General features: G+C 34.5%; 2 protein-coding genes and 1 non-coding gene across 3 annotated transcripts in view; 2 read left to right on the top strand and 1 right to left on the bottom strand.

Annotated features, from left to right (window-relative positions):
• Positions 1-923: 923 nt before the first annotated feature.
• TRNAY-GUA (transfer RNA tyrosine (anticodon GUA)) lies at positions 924-1,009 on the bottom strand. The gene is given in 2 exon segments: positions 924-959; positions 973-1,009. It is a non-coding gene; the product is annotated as a tRNA-Tyr (tRNA).
• A 343-nt stretch (positions 1,010-1,352) lies between these two features.
• LOC143257854 (cell adhesion molecule DSCAM-like) lies at positions 1,353-17,170 on the top strand. The gene is made up of 5 exons (XM_076516885.1): positions 1,353-1,393; positions 11,965-12,242; positions 14,274-14,393; positions 15,213-15,377; positions 17,073-17,170. Exons 1-5 carry the CDS (start codon positions 1,353-1,355, stop codon positions 17,168-17,170), a joined length of 702 nt encoding a protein of 233 aa, XP_076373000.1.
• LOC143257853 (hemicentin-1-like) overlaps positions 16,599-20,421 on the top strand; it is a 23,538-nt gene continuing 19,715 nt past the window's right edge. Inside the window, exons 1-4 of the mRNA XM_076516884.1 lie at positions 16,599-16,943; positions 17,073-17,367; positions 18,953-19,072; positions 19,284-19,436. Coding sequence (XP_076372999.1) covers positions 17,283-17,367; positions 18,953-19,072; positions 19,284-19,436 — 358 coding nt within the window. The 5' untranslated portion in view covers positions 16,599-16,943; positions 17,073-17,282. The remainder of the gene's footprint in view (positions 16,944-17,072; positions 17,368-18,952; positions 19,073-19,283; positions 19,437-20,421) is intronic.

Raw genomic sequence — 20,421 nt, 5'->3', positions numbered from 1 at the left:
GAGAGATAAAGCATTGTTGTAATTAAAATTCGATACAGTTTTGTACTGTGGATGAATGTAAGTTATCTATTCAAAGCAATTTAAGGTCAAGTTTTATATCCTATTTTCACCTGGCCTGGCATGGCCAATCGTGTTAAGGCGTGCGACTCGTAACCTGAGGGTCGCGGGTTCGTATGCCCGTCGCGTCAAACATGCTCGCCCTTTCAGCCGTGGGGGCGTTGTAATGTTACGGTCAATCCCACTATTCGTTGGTAAAAGAGTAGCCGAAGAGTTGGCGGCGGGTGGTGATGACTAGCTGCCTTCCCTCTAGTCTTACACTGCTAAAATTAGGGACGGCTAGCACAGATAGCCCTCGAGTAGCTTTGTGCGAAATTCAAAAACAAACAAACAAACAAACAAACAATATTTTCACCTACTTTTCATATTTCAAAGTAAACTCTTTCAAATATATTAACTTTACCATCCACGATTCTCTAGTGTTATCAATTTTTTAAGTAACTCGTAATACAGTACTAGATAATTGAAACTATATTTTGAAACAAATAGTGACAAATTTTGATAAAACAATATGAGAATAAGAATGATTAGTGTGATTAAAAGTTGATTGTGAGATAATGAAGTAGACAGATGCTCTTCAGAAAAGTACCATCAACTAATCTACAGATAAATTTGTCACAATCTATTTAGTATATTCCTGATTTTCAAATTATTTGTGACATGTAATAAAAGGATAGTCTTTGGTTAATAATGTTTATTTTATTTGAATACATATTTTAAAATTTTTATACCACGTGGAGTTTTTGATGGTGAAACCAGCTTTTGAACTGTTGCTCGTTAACTAGTAACATACAATAACATTGTTTGTATCAGTTTGGTTTCAAAATTGTAAATTTATTTTCATACAATGAATACAAAAGTAAATTTCCGACGAGGCGGATTTGAACCACCGACCTATGGATTACAGTTAACCTCCTACAGTCCACCGCTCTACCAACTGAGCTATCGTCGGATATATAGGTTTTAAAGACAACGGTTGAAAAACCTTCTTAATTTTCATGGTCATTCACCTCGCTCTCAACCCCCAATATTCGGTTTTCCAGTAAATACAGGTGCAATTTATCTAAGCCATTGAGAGAATGTCGTCACCTGCTACAACCACGATAAGAGCTCAAACTAATAGCATTAAAACTCTTAGAAACCTAACATAAAGAAGTTTTAATTGGACCCTGGAAACAAGATGAGAATAGCAGTATTTTTGCATACTTACTATAAACCAACAGTACTTCACTACTGAATTATTACATACTTATTTAAACACAACCTTACAAGAGTAGACTTGATCTCCGATATCAATGGCAACATCAGTTGAATGTGGAATTGTCAACTGTAAATGGTATGTTAGAAGGAGGTCCTCTGGTTTTATTGAACTTTCTCTATATACATTTGTTTTTGAAGAGAACACAGCATATTCCGAGAAAGAGAGCATCAGTTGTATGATTACATAAAGTCCAAAAGGTAAGTAACAACGCGAGGCGGTTCTGAACCAGCGACCTATGGATAGCAGGCTTTCAACTAAAGTCTACTGCTCTACCAACTGAGCTATCGTCAAATATAAACTACTTCCCACAAACGTAGAAATGTTTTAACTGTCATATTATTTACCCTTTCCTCCTTTCTATCCTTCTTTTTTTTTATGCGTGTTTGTAGTAGAACCTCACACTACAGGTTTCATCAGATATTTATAGACAAGTTTCTAGAAGGAAGGCAACTTGTCGAAAGCACCCACTGCTGCTTGTAAAACCAAAAGCTAGGGATTGAGAAAAAGGCAAATGGCCATGCAAACGCCCTAAAGAGCGTATTGCGAATTTGTTTCAACGGAACACAACCAAAGAAACTTTATAAAAAATATTCTTGTATACTCAGCCCAGATGTCTGAAGAACTGTTAACTTACGTGGCGTTTATTTATTAATAAACTAAGCTAAACAAATAATATTTATAGTAACTTGTCACTAGAGGAGATCTAATGCTTCCTACCAGTGCTGCCACCTTTCGTCAGCTAATAAGATAATCACCACAGGTTTTATATGTCACATTCTTATTTGTAACAAGATCAGAGCTTATGTATCACACTAGTGCTGCCACCTGTTGTCAACTAATAACATAATAGCCTTCCCTCTAGTCTTACACTGCTAAATTAGGGACGGCTAGAACAGATAGCCCTCGTGTAGCTGTGCGCGAAATTAAAAAAAAAGACTTACTGTAAAATACCTGATACACTTTGAACCTTTACGTACTGATGAAGAAGCAGAAGTCTGTACCGATAAGTCAAATAAACAATATTAAACATTTTTAAAATACTGAATACATTAACTGTAGTACAAATATGTTGATATCTACCTCACACTAAAACCACCTATAGCTTAAATCCGCCTTTAGGATGTAAAATAATGTACTATTTTGGCACATAACACCCAAAATGGCGAATACTAATAAAATGTGAAATATCACAGAAATGATAAACATAAGCTTCAACCAATTTCTTCTTTATTTCTCTCGAAACAGATTTTTAATAATAATAACTATTCGAACCATTGAGAAAACTTTTGTTCGGTTCTAAATTTGTCATTTTTATAGTCAGTCTCCGAGAATATAAACAACAGGAAAGCCGAATTAGAATGTACTAGTATTTTTGTTACGTAGCAGGCTAACTGACGTGACATGATGTTCTAATGCGTGATAAAACTGTTTATTACTTACCGTTTTCCACGCTCTTTTACCAACAAGTAACGGGATTGACCGAACTTTATAACGCTCCCACGGCTGAAAGAGCGTTCGTGTTCGGTAGGACAGGGATTCGAATCCTCGAATTACGTATCGAGCGCCTTAACCACTTGGCCATACCGGGATTATTTTTCAAAGATAGAATACTTTTTGTTTAGAATATTCTCATCCATGAGCCAGCTGCAGTGGCGTATGTTATAGAAATTTGAGTCAGGACTTCTAGAATAATACAAAAAAAAAAAAAAAGTCTTTGAGCAAACAAAATCTAATTGTATAGTGTCAAAATAAGGCTGATGACAAATGATTATATTTGTCATAAGACAGCAGTCTTAGTCCTGTATTATTTTTAAACAATTGATTCTTTATCCGGATTAGCAACATTTCATTCAACCAAACCATTTTCGCCACATTTACCCCCCCCCCTGCCCCACACATACCTATCCTCCAGTGGCTCAAGCAGCAACGTCTGAAGGCTTATAACATTGAAAACCGTATTTATACCTGTGAAAAACTAAGCCCAGATAGTTCATTATATAGCTTTGTCTTTAAAAACAAATCATCTATTGTAGACAACATTTTTCTTCTCGAAAATCTCAAAAAGAGCTGAAAAATAAACTTACTGCTTAAAAATACGATAAGGTTAACACAGTTGTCTCATCACAAATATAAATTATTATATTCATACTTCGCCAGCAAGAAAAAAACGCTAACTCTGTAGTATTCTCATGTGAGCTCATTTCTCTACAAGTATAGGATAGAACAGCTTCTAACAGTAGTGTCCAAGAGGAAAGTAACTGAGTTATCTAAATAAGCACACTCAGCTGAGTTTTTAAGATACGTTGCAAATAGGGATGATGAAAACAATCAATATTACTGAAAACGTGCGACAAAGAAAAACAAGTGTACTTACTTATAAAGAAACGGATGTTACCTTCTACTGGATCAGTTACTAGATCATCTTCGACTTCTCTTCCCTCAAGTTGAATCTCTGAATAATCGGTCACGATGAATGTTAAGTAGGAAATATCTTGAGACCTAAGTTATCTGTTAACATGAAACCATTCGTTTCTTTGTCATGCTGGCTTCATCGTGTGACCTATCACTCTATTTTAACATTTGCAGTCTTAGACATTTTAATTTTGTTTCTTATGTTAACATAAAAACTCCTCTAAATTTTCACAACCAGAGAAAACAAAATTTGACGCGAAAAATATAGTGAAAAAAAAATGTAGAAAAGAGAGAAACCAGTGGTCCAAGTAAATATTTGAATGAAAGAAGTCCAACAGTTTTGGACCAATTTTGTGCTAAAATCCGCTCAAGAGCAAACTACACGAAAATTTGAAAACTTTCTGCAACATTAGAGATGGTGAAAAGTATATGATATATAGAAAGTATGATGCACTTGTATATCACTACTGAGGCTGATAATGGTTTTTAGCACGCCTTGCTTTACATACTCTATACAGATTTGAAATAAAATAATTTAACAGTACTTCAAGCTCACACTTCTTATATCGATATCAATACTAATCCTTCTATTTCCTGAACAGTCGACCCGAGAAAAAACCTCGTGATAACAAGAAACCCACTTGAAGTAAAAATGTATCTCAAGACAGCCAGTATAGGTATTAAAACTTTTCTTACAATAAAGTAGAGAATAACGTTTAGACTTTCTTATGTCATCTCCAGGTTAACAAAGAGAGAGTTAAATTGTTTCAATGGGCAACTGCTGGTTATTAATAATTAACTAAGTATTTTGTCGTTATGAATAACATTAAGTATAATAGAATTTTTATTTAGCTTTCAAATGAGATCCCAAACTTTCTAATAGTTCACTATTATTCTTCAGGAGAATAAAAAAGTTCCTTAGCCTCCTGGCCATGCCGGGCCATGAGTTAGCCTTGAGAGCTAGACAATCACAATCTAAATTTGTCGGTGCTAGGTTTAGTTTGTGCCAAAGACTCAAGTGTGATAATAGTTATAAAAGTGTTAACCAATATTTATAAAATGAAAAACATAAAATAATAGCAAAAGGTAGTAGGAAAATAGAAAAAAAAATGATAATGTGATGTAACTTATATGATATAATACCTAGGTCCGGCATGGCCAAGTGTGTTAAGGCGTGCGACTCGTAATCTGAGGGTCGCGGGTTCGTATTCCCATAGCGCCAAACATACTCGCCCTTTCAGCCGTGGGGGCGTTATAATGTGACGGTCAATCCCATTATTCGTTGGTAAAAGAGTAGCCCAAGAGTTGCCGGTGGGCGGTGATGACTAGCTGCCTTCCCTCTAGTCTTACACTGCTAAATTAGGAATGGTTAGCACAGATAGCCCTCGAGTAGCTTTGTGCGAAATTCAAAAACAAACAAACATATAATACCAAAATGGAGAAATTAAAACGCAAATAATAATATTTGTAAAGAAAGTTTAATTATGAATTTAGTTTTGAAAAATCTTTCCAGCGACATACAAAGGTCAACTATCCCAGGACTGTACTTGTATTTTGATTTATGCTTATTATTACTTGTAATTAGGCAATAATGAGTTGTTTTAATAAAATCAAATCATATCATTCGTTATTTAAATAAGTGCTTTTATAGTTTGACGCAAACACTTTGCCTTTTTCACAAAAGTATTCAGTGCTGTCACCTACAGTTAAATTTGATTATCAAAGTATGATCATTGATTTTCCTATAACTATTATTATTTTTACTATTGAACACTACATTACAGTTGTTTAAAGCAAACATTTACAAAAGAATTATTTTCATTGTTAAGATTAATTTATTCTATAAGAGATATAGAAAATAATTGGTCTAATAATCATGATATATAAGGTAGATCAAATGTACGAAGAAAAGTGTTTCTTAATCCGAAGTTAATGGAAGTTTCATTTTAGTTACCCTTTGGTTTTATAAATTGTTCAATTAGTTAACTTTCGCGCATCCACTGATGATCCCCTAATGACTTACGAAACTCAAATCTGGAGTTTTATTCCCCACCGTGAACACAGCAGACAGACCAACGTGGCTTTGATTTAAACAAATAAACAGACTCTCACAACGTAGAATAAAATGTATGCTTATGCTCACATTTTTCCAGTATTTATGGTACTAAAGTCTGTTTTAAATTCAGTTCTTATCTTAAATTCTATTAAGTACAACATTTAATTAAATGATATTGTTGTTGTTTTGAATTAAGCACAAAGCTATACAATGAGTTATCTGTGCTCTGCCCACCACGGGTATAGAAACCCCGTTTTTAGTGTTGTAAGTACGCAGACATACCGCTGAGCCATTAGGGTACTAATTAAATGATTGTTTGTTTGTAATTAGCACACGGTTACACAATAGGCTATCTGTGCTGTGATCATCACGGATATCGAAATCCGGTTTTTAGCGTTATATGTCTGCAAACTTACCGCTGTGCCATTGAGGGGCAATTAAATGAAAAACAGCATAAAATCAACAAATATGAGAGATTACGTTCTCTGCTAACCTTTCTTACTAAGCCTAATTACATTTTTAAAGCCTATTTCCTGTGTAGTGTGGTTGGGAGGTAAAGTAATACAACTTAATTAAGATATTTAAAGTGGTGATATAGATGTTCTCATTTTTGTCATCAGGTATGTTGGAAATTGGAATGGATTAAATTTCTTTCATCACTTTCTCTTATTTTCTAAGTTCCTGATATGAGTTTAAACCATTTTCTTAGGTCTATTGTAACCTATATACACTGCTGGCCAAAATCTTAAGGCTAATGAACATAAAGAAAAAATATGCATTTTGCGTTGTTAGACTCAACCACTTATTTGGGTAGAGCTTCGAAAGATGAAAATAAGAAAAGGGAAAATAAAAATTTTTTTTTTTTTTTTTAGCATTTAATAGGGAAAATGTGAACACTATGAAATTAGCCCAAATACTAGCTGGTCAAAAGTTTAAGACCATACCAAAAAGAAGTCCTAAACAGGGTAGGAAATGCCCACAAAAGGTCTTAGTAGTGAGTTGTACGGCCGTCATTGCGAATAACTTCAAACATTCGCTTTGGTATTGTCCATATAAGCGTTTGCAGATGGCTGGCTGGAATGTTATTCCAAGTGGTGAAGATGGCTTCACGAAGATCATGCACTGTTTGAATTGACGTCTATTTCTATAGACTTCCCTTGCCATCCACCCCCAAACACTTTCAATGGGGTTCAGTTCGGGCAAACACGCTGGATGGTCTAAAAGAATCACATTATTTGCCATGAAAAAGTCCTTTGTTCTGCGGGCATTGTGGATTGCAGCGTTGTCCTGCTGAAAGATCCAGCCGTTTCCACATAAGCGAGGGCCTTCAGTCAATAAGGATGCTCTCTCCAACATGCCAATGTAGCCAGATGCTGTTTGACGCCCCTGTATAGCCTGAAGCTCCATTGTTCTATGGAAGGAGAAAGCACCCCAGATCATGATGGAACCTCCTCCACTGTGTCGTGTAAATGATGTCTCCGATGGAATTTCTTTATCGTGCCAGTAACGTTGTAAGCCATCTGGACCATCCAGGTTAAATTTTTTCTCATCAGAGAACAAAACCTTCGTCCACTTTTCTACGTCCCATGTTGGGTGTTTCTCAGCAAAATTTAACCGAGCTGTTTCGTGGTGTGGAAGGAGGCGTGACCTTTGAAGACGTTTACGGTTTTTTAAAGCCTTTCTCTCGTAGATGCCGTCTTATTGTTTTTGAGCTGCATTCTGCGTCCGTAAGGGCCTTAATCTGGTTCGACGATCGGCTGGTGTCTTGCCGAACAACCCGTCGAATCCTCCTCCTCAACGCCAGCGAAATTTTCTTGGGCCGACCATTTGAAATTCTCGTTCAGTATCCCTCAGAGTCTTTTTTTATGAAATTTGTAACAGCAATTTTAATGAGCCAAATCTCACCAGCGATTGCACGTTGAGAGAGACCTTGCTTTTGCAGCTCGACAATTCTGCCGCGTTCAAACTCTGTCAACTTTTTAGCTTTTGCTGTGTTTTTACCCAATGTAACACAGGAGATGTCAATGGGAGATGTTGACAACGCTAATGCTTGAACACAAATGACTAAATTTTGTTACGTGTTTACCGATTAACGCTTCGTTTCCGTATGGTCTTAAACTTTTGACCAGCTAGTATTTAGGCTAATTTCATAATGTTCACATTTTCCCTATTAAATGCTATTTTTTTTTTCCTTTTTCTTATTTTTAACTTTTGAAGTTATATTCAAATAAGTGGTTGAGTCTAACAACGCAAAATACACATTTTTTCTTTATGTTCATTGGCCTTAAGATTTTGGCCAGCAGTGTGTATATACACTGGAGCGCCGTTAAGCCGCGGTATTTGGGGGGTCAACCTGCTTAACCACGGCTTAAGTGGTCCGCGGCTTAAACCTTTGTGACTGAAAAGCCGAAGTCGCCAACAGCTCCGCCGAGGAGCCTCATCCGGGGGCCATTGCGTGATCATTATATCGGATTATCGAATTAAAAATTATACTTTAATTATTGATAACTTTTTTTCACGGATTTACCGCGGATTAACTTTAATGTATGGAGAGGTGTGATTCGGTAACAATGGCGGCCTCCATAAAGCTGACATAGAGAGCGGATAAGGTAGATTAACGGTCGATTTCTATTGTAATATATTTTATTTATTTCTCAAATTAAAGTAAATCCTTTTTAAATATTCCCTTGATTATAAAGCCAGGATTAAATTCGTAAGCCGCGTTTTTACACGCTCTTAAATTAGCGGTGAGCCGCGATAATCCTCGCTCACATCGCTCACAAGACTTGCTACAGCGGCTTAAGCGATTTAGCGGTTTAGTGGTCCACGGCTCAATGGCGCTCCACTGTAATGGGACAATGTTTTCATTATCCTGATCAAGTCTCCCAGTGGTCAGCAATAAGTTTATGGGATCACAACGCTGAAATCCGAAGTTCGATTTTCTGGAATGGACACAACTGATAGCCTAATGTGGCTTTTATCTAAAAGAAAGAAGTTACTATTCAATATAACTGTACTTAGAACCTAACATCACATAACCACTTTTTCATGTATTGGTTTGTTTGTTTGTTTTTGAATTTCGCAGAAAGCTACTCGAGGGCTATCTGTGCTAACCGTTCCTAATTTAGCAGTGTAAGACCAGAGGGAAGAGAGCTAGTCATCACCACCCACCTCCAACTCTTGGGCTACTCTTTTACCAACGAATAGTGGGATTGGCCGTCACATTATAACGCCCCCACGGCTGAAAGGGCGAGCATGTTTGGCGCTACGGGGATGCGAACCCGCGACCCTCAGATTACGAGTCACACACCTGAACACGCTTGGCCATGCCGGGCTTCACGTATTGGAAAACAACTTAGCTGTTCTTGCAAATTTATCTACATCTAAACTTGCTGTTTAATTTAATATTTTTACAAGGAGTCTATACTTCTTATGTTGAATCACATTATTAGTTTTAATTCGTCAGTAATGTCTGTAGTTGTGAAAGAGTTACTATGATTCAGTCTCTTCGTTCTTTGAATGGTAGATAAGAGATCTGACAAGAAACGTTGGATTGTAAGCGTTGAGGAATCATTGAATATTAAGAAGACGACTAAAAATAATGGTAGACATTATGCTTGTAATACTCCTTGTGGAACCGAACCAGATATAGTGCAAGCAATCCTTCTCACATTCTTATTTATGTATAGGATAAGCTACAGCACGCAGTACAGACTCTTTATATGTAGTTTAATGTCTTTGTAGGGTTGTTAAGTGCAGTCAGTGATTTATTGATTAATATGTTTTAGTTGTTACGAATGAAATAAGTCTTCGTTGCTGTATAGTTTATATATTTATCATGCTTTGTTTCTCAAACCACTAGATCACTTTTTCTTATGGAATGGGTATGAGTGTGGAAAATGGTTAATTAATTTCACCATCCAAGTGAGTCTACTTTAATTTTACAGACATCTTTTGTAAAGATTATGTTGCTAAAGACGTAATTTAACCATGAGAACTGTCGACAATTAGAAAGAACTGTTCTCCTCACGTTGCCTCACTAGTTCAGTTCCTCATATAGATGTCTCCACAGATCTTCCTCTTCGTTAGATCTGGTGGTAAGAACCTTCATTCTAACTAACCATTTTATATCATTACATTGTAAGGTGCAGCTTTTGTGGCTAATCTATTCAGCAGATTAATTTATCCAAGTAGCAAGTTGCATGCCCTGACCATCTGACTATAAGCGCAAAAGACTGGTTTTATTGATATAAAACGAATAAAATAGGTACATAGAACTTCAGAATTCTTAAGAACGAATATCTTCATCTGCTTGCTCCCGGTGAGGGTTTACCTTTGAAAGTATTTCGTCGAATGTTTCTTTAAAAGTTTATGCACAGTTGAATATTGTTATCTAAATCTTTCCCTCTCTGGTAGTTGTAGGTGTATAACAACTTGACTTAATTTTCCGAAACCCTGGTCTTCTAAATCCGTCGCGAAGTTTGTAATAATACTTGACAAAATATTTCTGCCCTTATATTTAAAATGTAATTATGAAAATAATTTATTTTAATTTCTGATATTTACAAGTTTCTTTATCAAGGTGGTTGAAATCCCAAAGAAAATTATAAAATTAAAACAAGCTTATTTTAAACCCATTTTTAACCCTGATATGGCTTGATGGATAAGGAGCTCGATTCGAAAGTTTTGGGTAACGGGATAAAAACCTCTCATTAAATATGCTTTTTCTCTCAGCCATGGGAGGGTTATAATGTTATAATCAATCTCACTGTTCATTGTTAAAGAGAAATCTAAGATTTGGTGCTAGGTGATGTCGACTAACTGTTTTCCTTCTAAATTAGGGATTGCTACCGCCGAAAGCGCTAGATTCAGTAAACAGCCCTAAATAATCAACTTAATATTAACAGTTGTTGTCAGATAGATTTAGTACGTTTATCTTTAAAATTTCTCTTTAATACTTTTAAATTCCAGCTTAACCAACCAGCCAATCAAACGATTTTTAAACTCTATTTTTTAACGATGCACTTGACACCTAACTACGTAGAAACAGAAACGCAAGACTGTATTTTCATTGATCAGGTCAACCGGAATGTCACCTCAAACATTACAAATTTGATGTTCAAAATCTAGTTTGTAAACCATTTTCTCGGATTAACTTTGTCATATCTGGCTTTTTGAAAACTGGGGAAAATTGATATGCTGTTCTTAATAACGAATAAACTGGGAAGATTCAAAGTAACTTCGACAATTCCTTACATAAAGATGATTTGCCTTTTTAAGATTTCGTGTGATTTGATTATTCAAACATTTGTGTCTTTTACCAACAGCATGAAACGTTTGTTGTACAATAATTATAATTTAACAAATTATTTCAAGATGAAAATAAGGTAAAAGAAGCGAACAAATACTGATTACTACACTAAAATATCTAGCCCTCAAGCGGTTGATCTTTCTAATTTGTAGTACATTAAAATAACACTGTGTGGCGCTTAAGATTCACTTGAAATTAACAAAGTGCCTTACAAAAAATTCCTTATCGCACGGCGCCATATATAGGCGAGATTTCATGTTTGAAAGACAAAGACGAAACACGAACTGATTGAAGTGTTATTGTGTTTTCCTTTGATCTACCAATCAAAGTAAATAAGAAACTTATCTTTATTGGATATAATCATTATTGCTTCAGGAATTTAATGTTGGTTGAACACATTTGGACATCTACAGTGAAGCATTTGGTTGGCTTGTAACAAGAGTGTACTGCAGATTGGAAAAGTCTGTTATGGCGACTGCGTCTTTCTTCTCTCACCGAATATTATGGATTTTAATACTGTTTCTGACTGGTGTGTTGTGTGAAGGTAAGCCATTGGTCTTTTTTAAATAATATTTCTTTCTCAAGTTATGTTTATAACACAATTAAATATTGTGAATATTTTCGTATCAAACATTAATAACCAGACAAAAATATGAACACCAATGGTTAAAAACAAGAATGTTACTAATGTTACATAACGTTTTTTTCTATTTGGGAATTCATTGATTAAAAGAGAAAAAAAAAATGTTTTAATTTATTCAGCATATCAACCAGTGAATTCAGTTTTGTAGATATTTTCGACCTCGTTGTAAAGTGTTACTAAAAAGAAAGAACTAATGTGGAATTTCTTCGAATTCACATTTTCAGGTCTAAAATTAAACCATTCCACTTCCCAGCTGATGCACGAGTGGGTGAAGATGTTCAGGTGCTCTGTAGCACAGTGGGTGCTAAGAATAGGGTCAAGTTTACATGGTTTAAAGACTCTTCTGTAATTAAAACTGAAGAACAGTGGACAGTTTTAGACCATGAAACATTCTCCGTGTTTGTGGTCAAGAGTCCTTCTGTAGAATCATCTGGAAATTACACCTGTGTGGCTCGGAGTTCTGATGGAGAGGATAAATACACCACTGAGCTCCTTGTGAGAGGTTTGGTTTATATTCCCGTTATTTAGCCAGCTTATCTGATGAGTACATTTTAAAGTAAAAGTTGTTAAACTTTAGAGCTTTTGTATCCAAAAGTTATCAGCGTGCAGAAGTTGTTTGGATGAAGACATTAACTGTGTACATAATAAAGAATGAATTGGCACCTAAAAGAAAAAAATTATAGTTTTATTTTATGCAACCTTTCGGACAGACAGATTGTTGTTATTATTGTTTTTTCTCACGTCTTTCTTATGTTATAGTTCATCACAATTGAATACTGTGAATATTTTCGTACTATCAGACAAAACTATGAACACCAATGGTTAAAATCAACAAGAAAGTTACTAATATTACATGAACTATTCAGGAATAATTTGGGACACATTTCTTTTCGTGTTTAGGACGTTTTTTTTGGACAACATTTTAATCAGAAAATCTCTACTGAATCACAATATTACGACAATTTTACCTTAGTTACTTATAGTAATTTTATCTGTCCCAGATAGTATTCGGGTTAGTAAAACAAAAAAAAGACACACGGTTTAAGAAATAACTGTTGTCCGTATGTTACATCTTTATTTAACGTTCAAGATACTTTAACTGTTACTGAACGGTCAGGTTTGACAATATTCGAATGAAGCGTCATCTAATAGTTTAGCTTAAATCTCTTGTTTGCCCGATGTATATTAAGCCTTTTGCGGCTAACAAATCATTGTTTTGGGTTAATTACAGCAACTTGATCGATTACCAAAAATCTCGTTGATTTTTATTGTACTCACTATTAAAATTGCAGTTATTATACAAATGTAAATGTCTCTTAATTAAGAAAATGCCAGTTTTTATAAAAATCGTTATAAAAATTCTCAATTTTGACATTACTTATTCTATCTGCAATGTCCATCCGCCATTTTCTTAGTTTTTTACACTAGTGCCTTCTTTCTTAGCCTAGCAATATGAACTTTTAATTCACATGTATGTGTATTTAATGAATTAGACGTAGACTAACGGTTAGCGCGGATCCAAAATTTCATGGCTAGCGACCCATTAATGCAAAAATGCGCTTCGCACTTTGGAGCAGTGGATGTGCTATATAGAAAATGACAGTCAAATCCCATTATTCAAAGAATTATCTATTGGGTGAAGATTAGAGCTAGATTTGGCTAAACAGCCCTTTTGTAATTCGACGCGAAATTCGAAAATAAACATTTAACGACATATAAAATAAGTACATTTCAAAACAACGTTATTTTGTTGTTGTTTAAGTTTAATTATTATTTTATATAGTACTGCTGTTTGCTACATTCTATGTAGGTCACTACTGTATAAAAAATGTTTAGATGAAATTCTACTAGTAACTTGTTTGTTTATTTTATATCCAATATCCATTTGTTTTAATACTTTTTATAAACTGAATTTTTTTTAACTTTTCACATTAATTCTTTGTCTTGCGCACTTTATTATCTATTAGTTCTTCATTTTACAAAGCTTTTGTATATATTAATTAATTAAGTATTCAACACAATGTTCCGAATTGTTCTATTTTATGCATCTTCGTTTTTTAATGTTCACTCTGGTGGTTGCATATGAAAAGTAACGCCATTCAATCAATTTTTGGAAAAAAATATTAAAAATAAAGCAAATTGTTGTGATAGAATGGTATCCCTATATTCCCGGCCCAGCATGGCCAAGTGGTTAGGGCACTCGACTTACAATCTGAGGGTCGCGAGTTCGAATCCCTGTCACACCAACCGTACTCGCTCTTTCAGCTGTGTGAGCATTATGATGCGATGGTCAATATCACTGTTTGTTGGTAAAAGAATAGCCTAAGTGTTGGCGGTGGGTGATGATGACTAACTGCTTTCCCTCTAGTCTTACAGTACTAAATTAGGGATGGCTAGCGCGGATAGCTCTCATTTAGCTTTGCGCGAAATTCAAATATTTAAAGGACTGATTAACCTACAAATGTAATATATTAAGGTTTGGAGTGTCTTCTTTAAAAAATGATGCTAATTTGTTGATACCATTGTGTTTCAGGGCCTCCCAAGTGGAGGAACGAGCCTCGTAATATTGTAGTGAGTTTAGGAGAAGACAGTATATTGGACTGCAGCGCCTGGGGTTATCCTCGACCCAGTGTTCACTGGAAGCGACCTCTAGGTTTGTACTTTTCTTTCTTCTCAATAACGCACATAAAAATTACTTTAATTAAAAAAAACTAAACCAACTTCCCCCAAATTTTGTCGTATAAGCGACCTCTATTTTTGTACTTCTAATTCTTCATAATCAAGTATGTGACAAAACTTGGTTTTGTTTTAAACAAATTCTGAAAAACAGGTCGTACTTGAGACATATTTTTCTCATGAAACGATGTCGCATTTAAATTGTAAAACGAATGATCTTCTAACAGTCTCACCACATGTTTCTTTCAATTTATTAGCGAAACTATAAATATGGTTAAATGTTCTAAGTTACCAAATGTATTCACGAACGTTTTCTTTAGTAGTGTAACTTTTAGCTAAAGACAAAGAAAACAAAGAAAAGAAATTTTGTAATTATGCTTTCTTTAGATGTATTTATGTGGTGGTCAACATGTGGACTTCTCTAGCCGGTTTTTTTTTAATTTGGGGATGACATTTTGGTCTTCATAATCATGATAAAAAACTCAGCGTGTATCTCGAAATCAAGAAGTCCATAAATTTCTTATTTTGGAGTCAGCGTTTCGATCTTCGTAATAATGATGAAAATATCAGCGACGCCTCCAAATAAAGGGAAATTTGTAGAAACTCGGTTCATATTTATACAGAATATTTACTTCTATCCCGCAACTTTCGTTGAAGGAATTTTACCGTCTCTGTTTTACATATAAAAAATTCCTTCATGTGTATTACATCAAATCCCTTCTGTAAACGATGAAGAAACCAGATGGAGATTTGGATGGAATAAACTTACCTTGTATATGTTTTTTTTTTTCTGAAGGTACTGAAATGACACCTGTCATGGAAAATGCAAGAATCAGCAAACTCGAAGATGGTTCTTTACGAATTTTAGGTGTCACACAAAACGACAGAGGATACTATATGTGTGAAGTATCAAATGGAATTGGTAGCACCCTAAAGAAAACCATACAGCTAACAGTGAAAGGTATTTTGTCTTATAGCTAACTTTGAACACCTTTGGCAGATGACTTATCAGGTCTCATATCAGAAGCATACGTTATTTTTTATTTACCTTTGTAACACATGTTGTAGATGGGATAATATCTTTGGTCCGTCTGATTGAGAGAAATCTCAATAAACATATTTCTATCGTATCCCAAGTTTGATCTAATTGACTTTAAAACAGAATGTTCTTGCTTGTTTTCTTTTGGAGTCGTCTCTGAAAAATCGGTGGTTTGATTTCCCACAGTGGGCAGTGCCAATAGCCCAATGTGTAGCCTTGCTCCAGGAAAACAGCAACAGAAACCCCTTTGGAGTTCTGTACTGATGTAACGAGCGCCTAAACCATAGAGTATAGAAACGTAGATTTTAGAAAGAGCAGGACCAATCACAGTGATCAAGTCTAAAGGTCACACCTGTTATCATAAAACTAAGGGGTCTTCTGTTCAATGACGTAGTGCACAATAAAATCGTTTCTTTGTGGAAAATGTTTTTTTGTGATTAAAATCAAAAGGGAGCTAAATATGAGTATTCAATACCTTTTATCGCATGTCCAACCTTACCCGTTACAGTTTATCACATTATATTCTCGTAAACATCAATTTTTATTTGGGTGTGCGCATGCGTAATGCTTCCTACTGCATTTGTTTTGTATCCTATTATCAAGGTGACCATCTCATGTGTCATCCCGTCAAGAAAGGGTACATTTTGATGAAATCTAAAGACTGACTAATATATACAAATATTGTCAACATTGATCGTTAAGTTGTGGTTACAGTTATTGATGAGATGACCGAAGCCTCGTGGTTATAGTGTTGAATTATAGATCCGATAGTACATGGTTCTCGAACCTCAGCCGAAAAAATAAAATCACGTTCCGTATTTTGAGGCCATAGGTGCATTATAAGAGCAACAGTCAGTTCCTAATATTCGATTACAGTTGATGGTGAGTTATACTAACTATCTGATCTCAGAATTAGGAATGGCTAATTTACATTGCGTATGTATATATAATAAACAAACCAAACAGTTGTTAATCTGTTGTTGAAACACCCTAACTGAATGTATTTCAATTGCATCAATAAATACTTTATTATAATCATTTTACTACTGATCGTTGGTAATATTTACTTTTATAATTATGATTTATAGTAGTTCAAACACTTGCCAATGCGTGGCGCTGACGTTCTAGTTTATTGGAATATTTTATCATAGGTGTTATGTTCGCTATTCTGGTTGGCTTCATAAAGTACAGTCGGTAAGTTTTATTGGGCAGACGAGGGGCCATATTTCCTGAAGTGCATATTTTGTGTTAAATATAGTAGTGAATCAGAATTGAAATGGCGACCTTAATATGAACACTCGATTACCCTAGTAGGAAAGCACATTCGAGTAACTGGATGCCACGTAGCTACCATCTATACAAAGGAAATCAACATGGCGCATTACCAACTCCCAGTTTCGCAAACTCTTGTTGGAGCTACAGTCGGATTGGTGACTTGGACTACATCTCTCTCATTGCTGTTATGTTTCTTCAATGTGTTCTGTGAAGGTGAGAAAGTTGATCTTTTTTTCAACTTTATTTTTTTTATTTACAGTCAAATATACAGCTTTTTAAAAAACTAATACATGTACTACTTATTATTCTATGGTTTTGATGTTTCATTATCGTATCTTGCAGTGCACATGAAAATACAGCCATTTAATTTCCCTCCAAGTGTAGAAGAAGGACAAAAAAGTCCAAGTAGTATGTGGGTTGATTGGAAAAGGAAATTCTGAAACTAGAACAAACTTTAACTGGCTGAAAGATAATAAACCTCTAACTTTGACGTACAACGTAAGATTATTTTCGCCAACTTCAGATATTTCTTTACTGGTTTTGGAGAACGTAATGGTACAGAACTCTGGGAATTATACCTGTGTGGCAAGAACCAACAACAGAGAAGAAAGATACTCAGCTATCTTAATTGTAAAAGGTGAGATATATTTACTTGTTTCTCATCGTTTAATTGGTTCTGTATGGGATAACGCGCGTTACAAAAAATATATCCAAATGATATTTGTGGTATTTTTGTAATAACAATGACGTGTGATTGGACAGGTAGTGTATGATAAAAACTCTTAAAGGAAATTTAAAGAAAACATTGCTTGTTTGTAAATGTAAAATTGTAAAGAAGGAATACTGTATATAAAATAATTCAAGATTATTATTACTATGGTGGATACCTATGAAGGTGTATGTGTGTGTGTGTGTGTGTGTGTATATATATATATTATTCAACAATTATAAATTATGATATTTATTTTTATTTTTTTTTGCATAGTTGTATATGGAGTTATATTTCCGTTTTCCATTACATCTCTATATTGTTCTAAAAAGTTTTAATTTTTCATTTTATCCTTATGCTGTTCTAAAGAATTAGGATTAAGTTACCTCTATCTTTTAGAAAGATGGGTTATCAGCAGAGAGAAACAATGACCTATGAGGGTCAGGAAATTATACTTTACAAAAGACACTATTCTTGGGTCTTCAGCAGCTTTTTATATCTCAACCATTCTACTGATGTGACATAAGTTAACAGTTTTCTGGTAACTATAACTATAATTTGGAATTCTTTACAAGGAGACGATTTTCTAAGACTGCATTTCTACAACTCAATAAATGTAATATTTATCATTTCATATAATTAAATGCGATCTCTGTTAACATGTATGTATTAATAAATTAAATCATTTTAATAAATCTGCTTTTTATTTTTCTGTTAGAAAACCAAAGAGAAACGACATGTTATTATTTATTTCTTGCACGTTACTTACTTACATTTATTTATAAGTTTGAATTATCGGACATATATTTCCATAGCTGTAAAAACCTAAGGAGCAAAACTAGATTCAGAAGAATAAGTGTTAGGAAAACAGAAACTTCTATATTTAATGTATAGAGGTTGCTTGTAATTCATTATTTTCCTAAGCCTAGTGATAGTTAACGACATTACATAGGAGTCAAATTCTTTAGGTATGATTAATGTATTTTTATTTTATAATCAAATTTGCATTGTTTGTCGTACACATGTTGATTTTAATTTATCTTTTGCATTAACGGAAATTAAGGCGCAAAACTTCACACTTCTGAAGTGTATGTACTTCACAATGTATTCTTAGAACACTTTCATAGGTCATCACCATGAATATATTCGAGGAAACTTGTAGATAAAATAAAACGAAATATTTAGAAATTATTATATGGAACTAGGATATAGTTCCAGGATATGAGATTAAATGTATCGCACTGCTTTGTGTGTTTCCGTCTAGAGCGTTCATTTTAATTGAAGCTAGTCTTGTAATGCTATTCGAAACTTACAATACTTTAACGTTTGTTTGGTCATGAATTTGCGAAATTACTAGAAGATATTCACTTTATATATCTTAGTTGAAACACCCCTACTCTTTCCCGTTTGTTTGCGTGGAAAATATTCAAGTTTACTTAAAGCACTACCTGTTATAACTCTTAGAGTTATAGAGTTATGTGGAGATTTATTTACAAACTGATTTTCCTTTTAGGACCTCCTAGATGGCAAACCGAACCCATAGACGTACACAGCGGAATCGGAGAATCAGAACGACTTGTGTGTAAGGCCTGGGGTTTTCCAGAGCCTCATGTTGTGTGGACGAAACAGACAGGTACATATATATCATTATTTTATTATATGTAAGTTCTGGGATTTTCCATAGCCCCAATTATTTTTTTTCCCTAAATAATCGAGTTTTTCTTAACCAGTTAGGTAACAATTCTACTGTTTAGTTTTTGGTGCTTGTACTTCAAGCTTTTATGTTGTTATAACCGTTTTTGTCCTTCGTAGAATATGATTCTTATTGTATTCTGTTTGAACAGAAAATGAATGGAGGCCATTAGGATACTTAGTTGTAGAGAAAGGAGTATTGGAAATCCGTGACATCAAACTTCAAGATGGAGGACTGTATCGTTGTCAAATAACTAACGGGTTAGGCAAGGATCTTCAGAAGACTGTTAGCCTTGTTGTTCGAGGTAGAAGTTTTTCCTTTCTTCTGTGAGAAATAAAAAAATATATCGTTCTTTGTTCTTTACCGGGCTCTTTAATATATACATTGCATTTTAACTACGAAAATTGTAACTGTTTCTGATTAGTGGAAACTAAGTTTCCGAGTTCCAGTATTAAAATAAAGATGTTATGGCACACGAAGCCGTAAAGAACAGTCAGTCATCTGGTTGCTGCTTTTAAAATCAGACTATACAAACAAAGTGAATGTCTTTACTTTTCTAACTCGTTTCAAAAAATAATTGCTCTTGTTCGGGCAAACGATTTCCTGCCGTACTTTTAAATAATTGACCGAATTTTTTCACGTTGTCGTGTATTACAGTAGGCTATCAAGAAACGAAGTAAAAGATTGTCTTTTTAAAGCTTATTTCCAAAAGCAAACCTGAAACGTGAGAAGTTACCGCGCTGTTACGTAATTTTACAAGAAGTGGTCATTTTACTTTATATTTTCCATTATACCTTCAAGAGTTTTTTTTCACTACACAGACGATTTCCCCTTTGTGAAAAGGGGAAATTTGCAAAAGCTAGAGGGATTGTATATTGTCAGTAAGACATTTGTCCTTTGTTGAAACATCACGTGCAACATCTAAGTATTTATTCTTTTATTATAGAACATCATAGTAAATTTTCATTAACCTTTGTAAAAAGAATGAAAAATGACAGTTTGATAACTGTTTGTTACGTTTTTGTTCTGTAAGTTAGATAAGTTTTAAAGCTATTGCAGTAATTTTGTCACCACACCCTGGTACTGTACGGTTTATAGACGTCTGTTTAGTATTTCTTTCTAGGTTTTCCAATCAAAAGTATTTTATGCTTCAAATAGAACGAACGTGATATATTATTTATAGGACCAAGCCTCCTATTTGGTGGAACCTAGTATATTTGGTATGAAAAAGAACAAAACATTACCGACAGTTTTTCGGTTTTCAATGCCGCTGTTGAAATGTATTTAAC

The sequence above is a fragment of the Tachypleus tridentatus genome, chromosome 7, assembly GCF_004210375.1.
Source record: "Tachypleus tridentatus isolate NWPU-2018 chromosome 7, ASM421037v1, whole genome shotgun sequence".
Taxonomy (NCBI): Eukaryota; Metazoa; Arthropoda; class Merostomata; order Xiphosura; family Limulidae; genus Tachypleus; species Tachypleus tridentatus.
Note: the sequence above shows the minus strand (reverse complement) of the source record. Positions and strands in the feature narration are given on the sequence as shown.

What these genes read in the sequence shown, in the direction of transcription:
- LOC143257854 (XM_076516885.1), top strand. Translation starts at nt 1,353, where the DNA reads ATGGCAACATCAGTTGAATGTGGAATTGTCAACTGTAAATG. An exon ending in CACTGAGCTCCTTGTGAGAG is followed by an intron (nt 12,243 to 14,273) that starts GTTTGGTTTATA and finishes ATTGTGTTTCAG; the next exon opens with GGCCTCCCAAGTGGAGGAAC. An exon ending in CATACAGCTAACAGTGAAAG is followed by an intron (nt 15,378 to 17,072) that starts GTATTTTGTCTT and finishes CGTATCTTGCAG; the next exon opens with TGCACATGAAAATACAGCCA.